Source organism: Dryobates pubescens, chromosome 30 (assembly GCF_014839835.1).
Source record: "Dryobates pubescens isolate bDryPub1 chromosome 30, bDryPub1.pri, whole genome shotgun sequence".
NCBI lineage: Eukaryota > Metazoa > Chordata > Aves > Piciformes > Picidae > Dryobates > Dryobates pubescens.
Genome location: NC_071641.1, coordinates 9,518,849 through 9,532,341, shown reverse-complemented (window position 1 = coordinate 9,532,341; position 13,493 = coordinate 9,518,849). Strand labels below are relative to the sequence as shown.

The window sequence follows — 13,493 nt, the reverse complement described above, 5'->3', positions numbered from 1 at the left end:
AGTTCCAGCCTGGCATGGGGACCCTGCTGGAGCCCCTCTCAGACTGCCTGGTGGGTCAGGGCCTGGAGCCCCCAGCTCACAGGCAGATGGGAGGGAGCTGGGCTTGTCTGGCCTAGCTGTGGAGAGGCTGAGAACAGCCCCCAGCTGTGGCACAGGAAGGGATGGAGGGCATGGAGAGGGCCAAACTCATCTTGGAAGCAACAGGTGATACAGTGCTGTGGGGCAAGAAGCCAGGTCACCACCTGGGGGGGTCCAAGTTGGACATGGGAAACGCTTCCTGCCCTGGGGAGGGAACACCTCTGGGACAGGGAGCTGCAGAACCTCCACTCCTCCAGGTTTCAGGCCTTGGCTGGGCCAAGTGCTCTGAGCTGGTGCTGGTGACAGCTCTGCTGCAGGCAGGAGGCTGGACAGGGAGCCTCTGTGTGTTCCTTCTGCCACACACCCCCCTGTGATTCTCTGCAGTGTGGCAGCACCACACCCCCTGAACAGAACAGAACAGAACAAACCAGAGGTCCCTGCATGCAGGAAGGCAAAAGAACTCTCACCAAGTACTGCAGGGTTCCCACAAATGAAGTGCATAAGCTTCCTTGATCAAGATCCTTTGCATAGCCCAGGTCTATGATTTTGTGAACAACCTGTGGAGAGTTTGAACAAGCTCAGCAGAGGAGGTGGGGGGGGGGGGGAAACCAACCCACCACAAAACAACCCCCCAGGTATGCACAGAACACAGCCACAGCACACACTGGAGAAGCTGAAAGGCAGCATGGGGACTCTAGAGCAGCTCCCTGGTGAAGCTCTGACATGTGACACAGCATTAGGGCTCACCACAGGAGCTGGCCTTGGCCACCTGCCTCAGAGCCTTGACTGTATTTCAAGCAGCTTGCCAGCTTCAGCTTGGCCCAACAGAGGGGCCAGCTTTCAAGCTGGGAATTCAAAGCTATTGGCTTCAAGTGTTAACAACAGGGAAAACAACTGTCCCCTGAGCACCCTGTGAGGCTGACTCTCTCTGAACCAGCCTGATGCTACCATGCAGCTCTCTCCACCACCACCACCAGGACATGGCCACCACCTCACAGCTGCTGCAGGCAGAGCTCTTTGAGTGGAAGCCAAAACTCAAAAGGCTGGTTTGCATGGCAAGGATTTAAGCAGCAGCAATAACCAGGACTGGTGGCTTCAAGAGGGTGTCAGCTTCCAGTAGATCCACAGCTAAGTTTTTTGGGCCCAGGCTGATGCCACAAAGCTGCTTTCTCTCAGACAAGCACCTTTGTCTCTAAAGGAGTACAGCAGTAGGAGCAGCACTGAGAGGGGGCCCCCTGGCTTACCTTCCCACCTTCATCCTGAAGGACAATGTTCTCAGGTTTCAAGTCTCTGTGTATGATCCTGTTCTCATGCAGATACTGGATACCAGACCCTGCAGGACAAGCATTTGATTTAATGGGAGAGGCACAGCTCCAGAGGGGTAAGAGAGGTGCCTCACTCACCATGAAAGGGAAGCAGCCTTTGCATAGGAAAGGAAAGATTGGTGGCACTCAAATCCCTGCTGCTGTCCTGCTTGGGTTTGAAACAGTCTGGGGGTAACTCTGCAGAGCTCTCTGGGGAATGCGTTAAGAGTAGGTCTAGGCTGGAGGCTAGGAGGAAGCTCTTTACCATGAGGGGAGTGGAACAGGTTGCCCAGGGAGGTGGTTGAGGCTCCAGCCCTGGAGATATTCCAGGTGAGGCTGGACAGGGCCCTGGGCAACCTGATCCAGTGGAGGATGTCCCTGCTGAGTGCAGAGGGCTTGGACTGGGTGAGCTCTGGAGCTCCCTTCCCACTGAAACCATTCTATGAAACTCACATTGGTTAAAGACACCTGACAGAAAGCTGACATCCCTGACTTGGGAGGATGGCACTGAGCAGTCTCCATTTCAAAGCACCACTAAGAGGCTTCAGCACCATTAAAGCCTACAGAGAGACTCAGATCCATGCCAAGACTGACCCAGCTGTTTGTAGAGCCCAGCCCAGCAGCATAACTGCAGGTCACATCTCTTGCCTGTAGAGTGAGAGCAAAGTCAGCTGAATCCTTCTCAAGCTGCAGGATTCCAAACCACAGCACACAGCCAGCCAAAGGAGCTCCCAGAAGTGTGCAGGCAGCTTGAAGCAGCTCTGAACATCCTCCAGCCTAAAGCCTTGGTAAGTTAACACCAGACAACAAAACCCACTGCAGCAGGCTGCCCAGAGAGGTGGTTGAGGCTCCATGCCTGGAGATCTTCCAGGGGAGGCTGGCCAGGGCTCTGGGCAACCTGATCCAGTGGAGGATGTCCCTGCTGAGTGCAGGGGGCTGGAGTGGATGAGCTTTGGAGGCCCTTTCTAAGTACAAGCTCTGATTCAAGGATATATGTGAGCACATCATGCAAGTTGTTGATGAAATTCATTTGACACCAACCTACTGCCACACAGTGGCTTACAGAGCTTCCAGTAAACTTCCACCACTGCTGAAGGACCACAGCACCAACCACCCCAACAGGGAGGGGACCCTCCCACAGCTATGAAGCAGAAGTGCAGCTGGAGCTAAAAACTGACTCCCAGGCAGCCTCTGGAATGTGCTGCCCAGGGAGGTGGAGGAGTCACCATCCCTGGAGGGGTTCAAGAGGGGATTGGACGTGGCACTTGGAGCCATGGTTTAGTCATGAGGTCTGTGGTTGCAGGTTGGACTTGATGATCTTTGAGGTCTCTTCCAACCTTGGTGATACTGTGGTACTGCAAGAAGCAGCTGAGCAAGGTGGCACCACCAATGCCTTGGTCAGTATGAGCAATGCTGAACTTCAAGGCTCAAGGCTTCCCCTCTGCTGAGTGGTGTGCCCCAGGGATCAGTGCTGAGCCCCATACCCTTTAACATCTTCACTGATGATCTGGATGAGGGCATTGAGTCCATCAGCAGTAGATTTGCAGCTGACACCAAGCTGGGGGCAGGAGTTGATCTGCTGGAGGGTAGAGAGGCTCTGCAGAGGGACCTGGACAGGCTGGGCAGATGGGCAGAGGCCAAGGGCAGGAGATTGAACACATCCAAGTGCCAGGTGCTGCACATTGGCCACAGCAACCCCAGGCAGAGCTACAGGCTGGGGTCAGAGTGGCTGAGAGCAGCCAGGCAGAGAGGGACCTGGGGGTGCTGGTTGATGGTCGGCTGAACATGAGCCTGCAGTATGCCCAGGCAGCTAAGAGGGCCAATGGCATCCTGGCCTGCATCAGGAACAGTGTGGCCAGCAGGAGCAGGGAGGTCATTCTGCCCCTGTACACTGCACTGGTTAGGCCACACCTTGAGTCCTGTGTCCAGTTCTGGGCCCCTCAGTTTAGGAAGGAGGTTGACTTGCTGGAAGGTGTCCAGAGAAGAGCAACAAAGCTGAGGAGGGGCTTGGAACACAGCCCTGTGAGGAGAGGCTGAGGAAGCTGGGGTTGCTTAGCCTGGAGAAAAGGAGGCTCAGGGGTGACCTTATTGCTCTCTCCAACTCCCTGAAGGGAGGTTGTAGCCAGGTGGGGGTTGGTCTCTTCTCCCAGGCAGCCAGCACCAGAACAAGAGGACACAGTCTCAGGCTGCACCAGGGGAGGTTTAGGCTGGAGGTCAGGAGGAAGTTCTACACAGAGAGAGTGATTGCCCATGGGAATGTGCTGCCCAGGGAGGTGGTGGAGTCCCCATCCCTGGAGGTGTTCAGGAGGAGACTTGATGGGGTGCTTGGTGCCATGGGTTAGTTGTTTAGGTGGTGTTGGATTGGTTGAGGGGTTGGACACCATGATCTTGAAGGTCTCTTCCAACCTGGTCTATTCTATTCTCTTCTATTCTGTTCTATTAGGGAAGGGAAAGCTCACAGCAGCCTCACTCCTGTCACTTTAAGCCAACCTATGTGGGGGCTGTGGCCAAAAGGAACCCAGGTTCCCAAACTACCCCTACCCAGGTGTAACTTCCACGGTGGCACAACCATTTATGGCACCACAGGATGAGTAAAATCCTGGGAGATGAACAGAGCCGGAGACTACTAAGAAAACAATAAACCAAGCAATCAGGCTTTAGCCAGGCTGGCTTCCAGAGCCTGCTCCTCACCCAGGCCTGGGAGTGGCTGCAAGAGAGGAAGGAATGGGAGCACACGCCTAGGGAGCAGGCAAAGAGCTGCACTCTGCCTTCTCACTACAGCCCATACTTCAACGGCCTTGAGGGGCCTGGGGAGCCCCTAACAAGACAGAAATGAGGCAAATCCTGCCTGTGGGAAGGGAAAAATTCACCACTTGCCCACACAGGTAACAACACTGGCTGCTAAATAAAAGATCATCCAGCAACTGCCTGCCACAGGACAAAGAGAAGGGCCAGTAGGAGGAGCAGAGGGCTGGAGCTGCTCTGCTATGAGGACAGCCTGAGGGAGTTGGGGTTGTGCAGGCTGGAGAGGAGAAGGCTCCCAGGAGAGCTTCTGGTGGCCTGCCAGGAGCTGCAGGGGGCTGCAAGCAAGCTGGGGAGGGACTTTGGAGAGGGTGAGGGAGGGATAGGACTGGGGGGGCTGGAGCCAAAGTAGAAGTGGGGAGCTTGAGATTGGCTGTGAGGAAGAAGTTGTTGGCCAGGAGGGTGGTGAGAGCCTGGCCCAGGTTGCCCAGGGAGGTGGTGGAAGCCTCCTGCCTGGAGGTATTTGCAGCCAGGCTGGAGGTGGCTGTGGGCAAGCTGATCAAGCAGAAAGTGTCCCCCCAGAGCCAGGAGCAGAAATGGGGTTTGAATGGAAACCCACAACCACAACCAAAGTGTCAGGGTCACAATCAACCTGCAGCTGACCACTACACACAGCTTTCCCAGCCCCATTCCACAGACACAGCTTGTCTGTGGGCTCAGAGAGGATAACAAGTGCTTCCTCTGAAGGAGAGGCCTGGTTTCTTTTAACAGCCTCTCCTGCTTAGTGCCCTCTTTCAGGGTCAGCTGGGGGGGGGGGGGGGGGGGGGGGGGGGGGGGGAAGGAAACCAAGATAAGGCCAAATGTCCTGAAACAGAATCAAAAGCAGCCACCAAAAATCCCCCAAGAACCCAAACCACAAAGAAAGGTGCTGGACTGCTTACCAATGTCACTAAGCAGATAAAGGATTTGGCTTTCCTTAAGTCCACAGCAGTTTTCTGGCTTGTTTAGCAACTACAACAAAGGAAAACAAGATGTTTAGAGCCAGGCTGCAAAGCTTAACAGGCCAAGAGCAACACTTCCCATCCTCTGCTGACAGACAGTCAGCCTGACCTCAGTGCCAGGGAGAGTGATGGAGCAGATTATCCTGGGGGCAATAACTGCACCTGAAGGATGGCCAAGGGCTCAGGCCCAGCCAACATGGATTTAGGAAGGGCAGGTCCTGCCTGACCAACCTGACCTCCTTCCATCCCCAGGGCACTGCCTGCTGGATGTGGGGCAGGCTGTGGATGAGGTCTGCCTGGACTGCAGCAAGGCCTTTGCCACCATCCCCCACAGCAACCTCCTGGCCAAGCTGTCAGCCCCTGGCCTGGGCAGCAGCTCTCTGAGCTGGGTTAGGAACTGGCTGGAGGCTGAGCCCAGAGAGTGGTGGTGAATGGTGCCACAGCCAGCTGGCAGTCAGGCACCAGTGGTGTGCCCCAGGGATCAGTGCTGGGCCCCAGCCTCTTTAACATCTTCATTGATGATCTGGATGAGGGCATTGAGTCAGTCATCAGCAAGTTTGCAGCTGACACCAAGCTGGGAGCAGATGTTGGTCAGTTAGAGGCCAGAAGGGCTCTGCAGAGGGACCTCGACCCACTGGACAGATGGGCAGAGGCCAACAGGATGGCATTCAACAAGTCCCAGTGCCAGGAGCTGCACTTTGGCCACAGCAACCCCAGGCAGAGCTACAGGCTGGGGGCAGAGTGGCTGAGAGCAGCCAGGCAGAGAGGGACCTGGGGGTGGTGGTGGACAGCAGCTGAACAGGAGCCAGCAGTGTGCCCAGGGGGCCAAGAAGGCCAAGGGCATCCTGGCCTGCATCAGGAACAGTGTGGCCAGCAGGAGCAGGGAGGTCATTGTGCCCCTGGGCTCTGCATTGGTTAGGCCACACCTTGAGTCCTGTGTCCAGTTCTGGGCCCCTCAGGTTAGGAAGGACATTGAGAGACTTGAAGGTGTCCAGAGAAGGGCAACAAGGCTGGGGAGAGGCCTTGAGCACAGCCCTGTGAGGAGAGGCTGAGGGAGCTGGGGTTGCTTAGCCTGCAGAAGAGGAGGCTCAGGGGAGACCTTCTTGCTCTCTCCAACTCCCTGCAGGGAGGTTGTAGCCAGGTGGGGCTTGGTCTCTTCTCCCAGACCCCCAGCACCAGAACAAGAGGACACAGTCTCAAGCTGTGCCAGAGGAGGTTGAGGCTGGAGGTGAGGAGAAAGTTCTTCACTGAGAGTTGTTAGCCACTGGGATGTGCTGCCCAGGGAGGTGGTGGAGTTCCCATCCCTGGAGGTGTTCAAGAGGGGATTGGATGTGGCACTTGGTGCCATGGTCTAGCCATGAGGTCTGTGGTGACAGGTTGGACTTGATGATCTTTGAGGTCTCTTCCAACCTTGGTGATTCTGTGGTACAGGAACAGCAGAGGCCAACTACAGCCCTCACTTACAGAGGGAATTGGCTTTGAGAGTTAAAAGCACCTGAGGAAAACAACTCCCAACAGAACTGAGCCTCACTGCACACAGAGGGGGTGGAAATGAAAGCATGGACTGCTGGCAAGTTAGCACAACAGCAGGAGAGCCATCCAGAAGCAAAGAGGGCCAAATGGTGGCAGGCAGTGGGGATCCTGAGGCTCCAGAATCTATTTGCTCTCCCTCTGCAGCAGTTTGGCTTGATGGGATTTGGGAACACCCCAAAGGCTTTGAGACAGAACTGCTGCTTGGAGGAACAGATTGTCCAGTGATGGAAAGAACCTGGGTGACAAAAAGCAAGGTGGGAAGGATGTGCAGCTAAGCCCCTGGCACTCTGACATGGGTCAGGGAAAAACAGCTGAGAAGGAGGAAGCACAGGTTTCAGTTTAGACCACAGAGGAGATCACTGCAGTCATTTACAGCTGCCAAAGAGCCCAGCTGGCCCAAAGCCATTGCTGCTTCCATATGGACAACCTCAGGAGGCTCAACAAGAGCAAGGGCAAGGTCCTGCAGCTGGCTCAGGGCAAGCCCAGGCACCAATCCAGGCTGGGCAGGGACTGGCTGGAGAGCAGCCCTGCAGGAAAGGCCTTGGGGGTGCTGGGGGAGGAGAAGCTCAGCAGGAGCCAGCAGGGAGCATTTGCAGCCCAGAGAGCCAAGCAGAGCCTGGGCTGCAGCAAGAGAAGTGTGGCCAGCAGGGCCAGGGAGGGGATTCTGCCCCTCTGCTCCCTCTGGAGCCAGCAGATGGCATGAAGTGTCTCACTGCCCTCCACTGTCCTGACACCAGTGCAAGCTCTTAAGGACTCAGCAGAAATTAAGTGCTCAAACATCACAGGGCAGCTAGTGCCAGGGTCCCAAATTTACCTTCAAGCAGCCTCAGAACTTCTGCAACAAGACCCCAAGCACCCCCAAGAACGTGGCAAGCTACACATGCTTGCACACCCAAAGGCTCTTCTCAGACACCCCCCACTTCCCTGCCAGCCCTGCCCCTTCCACATTCCCTCTCTTCAGAGGCTCCCAACCACATAAAAGAGGCCCAGCAAGCTGCCCACACACTAGCTGGTACTGCAGACATGCAGGGATGGCATCCAGCCTGTGCTTCCTCTCCTCCAGTGCTACCTGTCCAACACCAGCCACGAGAGGAGGAGCTTCCTGCACACTGAGGTGAGGCCATTCCTCAGCAGCAGGAGCTGCTGCTTCACCCTGGGACAGAGGGCTGCTTCCCAGAGCCCTGAATCAAGAGAAGGAGCTTCCTGCACACTCAGGTGAGGCCACTCCTCAGCAGCAGGAGCTGCTGCTTCACCCTGGGACAGAGGGCTGCTTCCCAGAGCCCTGAATCAAGAGAAGGAGCTTCCTGCACACTCAGGTGAGGCCACTCCTCAGCAGCAACATCTGCTGCTTCACCCTGGGACAGAGGGCTGCTTCCCAAATCCAGATGCCATGGAAAGGGAGCACAAGCTCCACTGGGCCATGCAGCCACTGCTTGGGGAGCTCCTGACAGGCTCCTTTCCTCTTGGGTGTTGCTGCTTTACAGAAGGGGAGTTCCACTTGCAGCAGGAAACAGGAAAAGCCTCTGAAGCCCTGGAGGTCTCAATCCAGTACCAAAACAATCTCTCCTCGAGCTGAAGGCAATTCAACACTGGCTGCAGAGTGAATCACAACCAGATCCAACCCCAGAGAGCTGAAGAGACACAGCCAAGCAGAGCACACACTGTGTGTGAGCAGCCAGGCTGGGGGAAGTGGTGTAACTGCTAAAGCAGTTTCATTACAGGGTAACAGAGCTCTCTGCCCTTGGATGGCTGGCCTCTTGCATTCAACAAGCACAAGCCTCACTTCCCACATGTGGGTTTCTTGCCTTCCCCCTCCTCCACCCACTTGCTGTGGGCTGAAACTGCACCACCCAACAATGACTGGAAGTGTAAGGAGTAAGTTTACCACACTTGGGCCAAAGTTTGGAAGTCAAATGAAACTACATTTACAGAGGGAAACTAAACAGGGAAGTACACAAGGCAAGAAAAAAGTACTAGAATATGATTACAGTGCAACAAGAGCACAATGCCCCCTGGAACTCTCTCCCTCCCCCTCCAGACACAAAGGCCAGAGGGCTGCATTAGAGCCAGCCTCAGGCCTGCTGTTCCTTTGCAAACCCAAACAGAAGGCAGCCAGGCAGCATGCAAGGTCAGCAGCAGAAAAGAGAAGCAAGAAGCTAAGTAGAGGCAGCCCAGAGAAAGAAACAAGCTTGAGGTACAAAATGTAAGAGTCCAGAGGATGCTAGGGGTTGGTAGGGAGCTCTGGAGATCATGGACTCCTACCCCCTGCCAGAGCAGGAGCAGAGAACCCAGCACAGGGCACACAGGAACACAGCCAGACAGGGCTGCAAAGGCTCCACAGAAGGAGACTCCACAACCTCTCTGGGCAGCCTGCTCCAGGCCTCTGGGAGCCTCCCAGGCAAGAGGTTCCTCCTCATGCTGAGCTGCAACCTCCTGGCCTGCACTTTCCACCCCTTGCCCCTTGGCCTATGGCAGGGCACAGTGAGCAGAGCCTGGCCCTGGCCCTTCCTGCCTGACCCCCAGCCCTCAGCTCTTGAGAGACATTGCTCAGATCCCTCTCAGCCTTCTCCTCTCCACACTCAGCAGCCCCAGGGCTCTCAGCCTCTGCTCAGCAGCAGTGCTCCAGGCCCTTCAGCATCCTTGCAGCCCTCCCTTGGCCTCTCCCCAGCACATCCCTGTCCCTCCTGAGCTGGGGAGCCCAGAGCTGGCTGCAAGATTGCAGCTGGGTCCTCAGCAGGGCAGAGCAGAGGGGGAGGAGAAGCTCCCTGGCTCTGCTGGCCACACTCTGCTGAGTGCAGCCCAGGAGCCCCTTGGCCTTCTTGGCCCCCAGGGCACATTGCTGTGCCCTGCAGAACTTGCTGCCCCCCAGCACTCCCAGGTGCTTCTCCTTGGGGCTGCTCTCCAGCAGATCCCCTCCCAGCCTGTGCTGCTGCAGGTTATTCTTCCTGCCCAGCTGCAGGGCTCTGCTCTCATCCTTCCTGATCCTCAGTAGGTTCCTCTCTGCCCAGCTCTCAATCTGGCCAAAGCTCTGAATGGCCTCACAGCCTTCTGCTGTCTTAGCCAAGCCTCCCAGCTTGGTATCATCAGCAACCTTGGTGAGCAGACTCTGTCTATCCCCTCATCAGTGTCACTGATGAAGATGTTCAGCACAGCCAGACACAGCACAGACCCCTGGAGGACTCCACTGGTCACAGCTATCCAGCTGGACTCAGGGGGAGGGAGGAGCAGGCAGGGCACTGTCCCCCTGTGCTGGGCACTGCTGAGGCCACAGCTCCAGTGCTGTGCCCAGAGTTGGGCTCCTCAAGACAAGAGAGAGGTGGAGGTGCTGGAGCCAGGGCAGAGCAGGGCAAGGAAGCTGGGAAGGGCCTGCAGCAGAAATCTGCTGAGGAGAGGCTGAAGGAGCTGGGGATGGTTAGTGTGGAGAAGAGGAGGCTGAGGGGAGAGCTCCCTGCTCTCTGCAGCTCCCTGAGAGGAGGTGGTGGAGAGGTTGCTGCTGCTCTCTTCTCACAGGTGATGAACAAGAGGCAATGGCCTCAGGCTGCAGCAGGGCAGGCTCAGACTGGGCACCAGGCAAAGGCTTTTCCCAGCAAGAGTGGTCAGAGCCTGGCAGAGGCTGCCCAGGGAGGTGGTGGAGTCCCCAAGCCTGGAGGTGTTTCAGGGTGCTTTGGCTGTGGTGCTTGGGGCTGTGGGTTAGGGGTGACCCTTGCAGGGTAGGGTCAGTGGTTGGACTTGGTGACCCTGAGGGGCATTGCCAGCCTGATTGTTTCTGTGAGATAAAGCTTACCTTGCATTGCTCTGTGTCCAGCCCCTGAGGCTGTCCATCCCCAGGACTCAAACCCTCGGCAAAACTTCGTTTACAGCTCAGCACCTGAGTCCTTAACCTGCACCCCCACTTTACACTCCCCTCCCTGCAGCTGAACAGGTGTGCCCCAGCAGTGGTTTGGCAGCCCCCCCAGGCACAGGGGCAGCAGGAACAGCAGCAGCCCTCGTGCTGCCCGCTGCAAAGGCAGAGCAGAGCTTACCTTTCGGAGGTCCCCCCCTGAGCAGTACTCCATGGCCAGCAGGGGAACCTCGTTCACCAGGAAGTTCATCTCCTCGGGCACCTCACAGGCTCTCACCACATTGGGATGGTTCAACCTAAGCACAGGGAAAGCTGCCTGAAAACTGACTCCTCCTTCAGAAGGAGGAGACAGAAGGACAGAAGTAACCAGGTTGGAAAAGGACCTTTGAGATCATCCAGCCCAACCTATCCCCCAGCACCAACTAAACCATGGCACCAAGGGCCTCATCCAGGCTGGTTCTGAACACCTCCAGGGATGGGGACTCCACCACCTCCCTGGGCAGCACATTCCAGTGGCCAATCTCTCTGTCTGGGAAGAATTTCTTCCTCACCTCCAGCCTGCACCTCCCCTGGCACAGCTTGAGACTGTGTCCTCTTGTTCTGGTGCTGGGGGCCTGGGAGAAGAGACCAACCCCCACCTGGCTACAACCTCCCTTCAGGGCATTGTAGATGGCAATGAGGTCTCCCCTGAGCCTCCTCTTCTCCAGGCTAAGCAACCCCAGCTCCCTCAGCCTCTGAGCTCAGGGGAAGAGCAGCCTGGAAAGGCCAGAGGGAATGCAAGGCACAGCTGACATCTTGTCTCCTACCCACCAGATGGGTCAACCACATGTCCCAGCTCCAATAGATATGCCCCCAATGTATCCTTGCTGTGAATCACACCCTCCAGCTGGCACCCACCAGTACCCAAATGCATACAATCCATACCTTGGGGGAGGACACAAACCAGTGGGGAGCAGGAAAGGCATTTCACAGTCACTGTACAGGACTCTGATGATGGAGATCCAGGCCCAGATTCCTACACATTCCTGGCAAAGCTCTGTACCTGGGGATGTTTTCCCCCTAGCCCCTTGTTTTGCAACTGTACCAGGGAGGCAGAAGCAGGCAGGTTAAATCCCTCTATGTGGGCAAGGATTCATGCCCCCAGCTGAATGCCAGCTGCTGCTTCCTGGCTGTCTCTGACAGATGTCACTCCTGGCAGTAAATAGTGCATCCACAAGGAAGCAAAGACAAATCACTTCAGGGGAAACATTCCAAAGTCCTGGAGGCCACCACAAGGGCAGCTGTAGCTGTGCAGCCCACTGCTTGCAGTGGGAGAACAAATGTGGTGAAAAGGATAAGGAGGCTGATGGTGACCAAGCCCTGACTTACAAACTCTCCTATGAAGACAGACTGAGTTGGGCTTGTGCAGGCTGGAGAGGAGAAGGCTCCCAGGAGAGCTTCTGGTGGCCTGCCAGGAGCTGCAGGGGGCTGCAAGCAAGCTGGGGAGGGACTTTGGAGGGGGTGAGGGAGGGAAAGGACTTGGGGGGATGGAGCCAAAGTAGAAGTGGGGAGCTTGAGATTGGCTGTGAGGAAGAAGTTGCTCCCCAGGAGGGTGGTGAGAGCCTGGCCCAGGCTGCCCAGGGAGGTGGTGGAAGCCTCCTGCCTGGAGGTGTTTGCAGCCAGGCTGGAGGTGGCTGTGAGCAAGCTGCTGCAGTGTGAGGTGTCCCTGCCCATGGCAGGGGGTTGGCACTGCCTGAGCCTTGAGGTCCTTTCCAGCCCTGCCAGCTCTGTGATTCTTAACTCAGGGTGCCTACAAGTGGTTTCCTCCAGTAGTAGTGCACAGAGAGAACAGGTGTGGGTAACAAGAAGGAAGAGCTGAGTAAAGCTCTATTCAGCAGGCCCTGCAGTCCTAGGTGACAACTGAGAACAAAGCTGAGCAGTGTCCTGGCTCCCACCAGCACATTTCATGCTCCAGGGACTTTCCTGGGAGGGAAAAGGGATTCTTGGGATGAGAGACCCTGACACCACTTGTGTTCATGGGGACACACCTGGGTCAGCTCTGGTTGACAGCTACCTCAGAGTGACCCACTGGAGAAAGAGCTGGTGGGCAGCACACAAGAAGGCATTAGGAGACATAATTCTGTGTATGTGGGAGCCTGGCAGACAGCAAAAGCAGTCCCTAGCCCAAGGATGTGCAGAGCGTGGCAACTCCCAGGAGTTCTCATGTCACTTCCTTAAAACCCAACTCACCCCACGGTGTGAGCTTGGAGGAAACTCGGCTGAGACAGACAGTGGAGGCAGTTTCAGAAGGCAGGCGCTTTGGGCGGCCCCGAGCCAAGGCATGGATCGCTGCACCTCACGAGTACTCGCACCCGGAGCCAGGGGAGGACAGACAGACGCTCACCCTGCCTGCCTCAGGGGCTCACCACCCAACGGCCTGGCATCTCGGCACGGCTGGATCGGACCGCGGGGGCTGGCTGCCCCCCTGCCCCGAGCCCGGCCGGATCAGACCGCGGGGGCTGGCTGCCCCCCTGCCCCGAGCCCGGCCGGATCAGACCGCGGGGGCTGGCTGCCCCCCTGCCCCGAGCCCGGCCGGATCGGACCGCGGGGGCTGGCTGCCCCCCTGCCCTGAGCCCGGCCGGATCGGACCCCCGGGGCTGGCTGCCCCCCTGCCCCGAGCCCGGCCGGATCGGACCCCCGGGGCTGGCTGCCCCCCTGCCCTGAGTCCGGCCGGATCGGACCCCCGGGGCTGGCTGCCCCCCTGCGCTGAGCCCGGCCGGATCGGACCCCCGGGGCTGGCTGCCCCCCTGCCCTGAGCCCGGCCGGATCGGACCCCGGGGGCTGGCTGCCCCCCTGCCCCGAGCCCGGCCGGATCGGACCCCCGGGGCTGGCTGCCCCCCTGCGCTGAGCCCGGCCGGATCGGACCCCCGGGGCGGGCTGCCCCCCTGCGCTGAGCCCGGCCGGATCGGACCCCCGGGGCTGGCTGCCCCCCTGCCCCGAGCCCGGCCGGATCAG

The 13,493-nt window shown here is 57.6% G+C and overlaps 1 protein-coding gene across 1 annotated transcript in view; it reads right to left on the bottom strand.

Annotated features, from left to right (window-relative positions):
• CHUK (component of inhibitor of nuclear factor kappa B kinase complex) overlaps positions 1-13,493 on the bottom strand; it is a 41,883-nt gene that overhangs the window by 27,673 nt on the left and 717 nt on the right. The window contains exons 3-6 of the mRNA XM_054174736.1: positions 10,681-10,795; positions 5,066-5,135; positions 1,323-1,411; positions 546-635 (exon numbers count right to left, since the gene is read on the bottom strand). Of these exons, the coding sequence (XP_054030711.1) occupies positions 546-635; positions 1,323-1,411; positions 5,066-5,135; positions 10,681-10,795 (364 nt within the window). The remainder of the gene's footprint in view (positions 1-545; positions 636-1,322; positions 1,412-5,065; positions 5,136-10,680; positions 10,796-13,493) is intronic.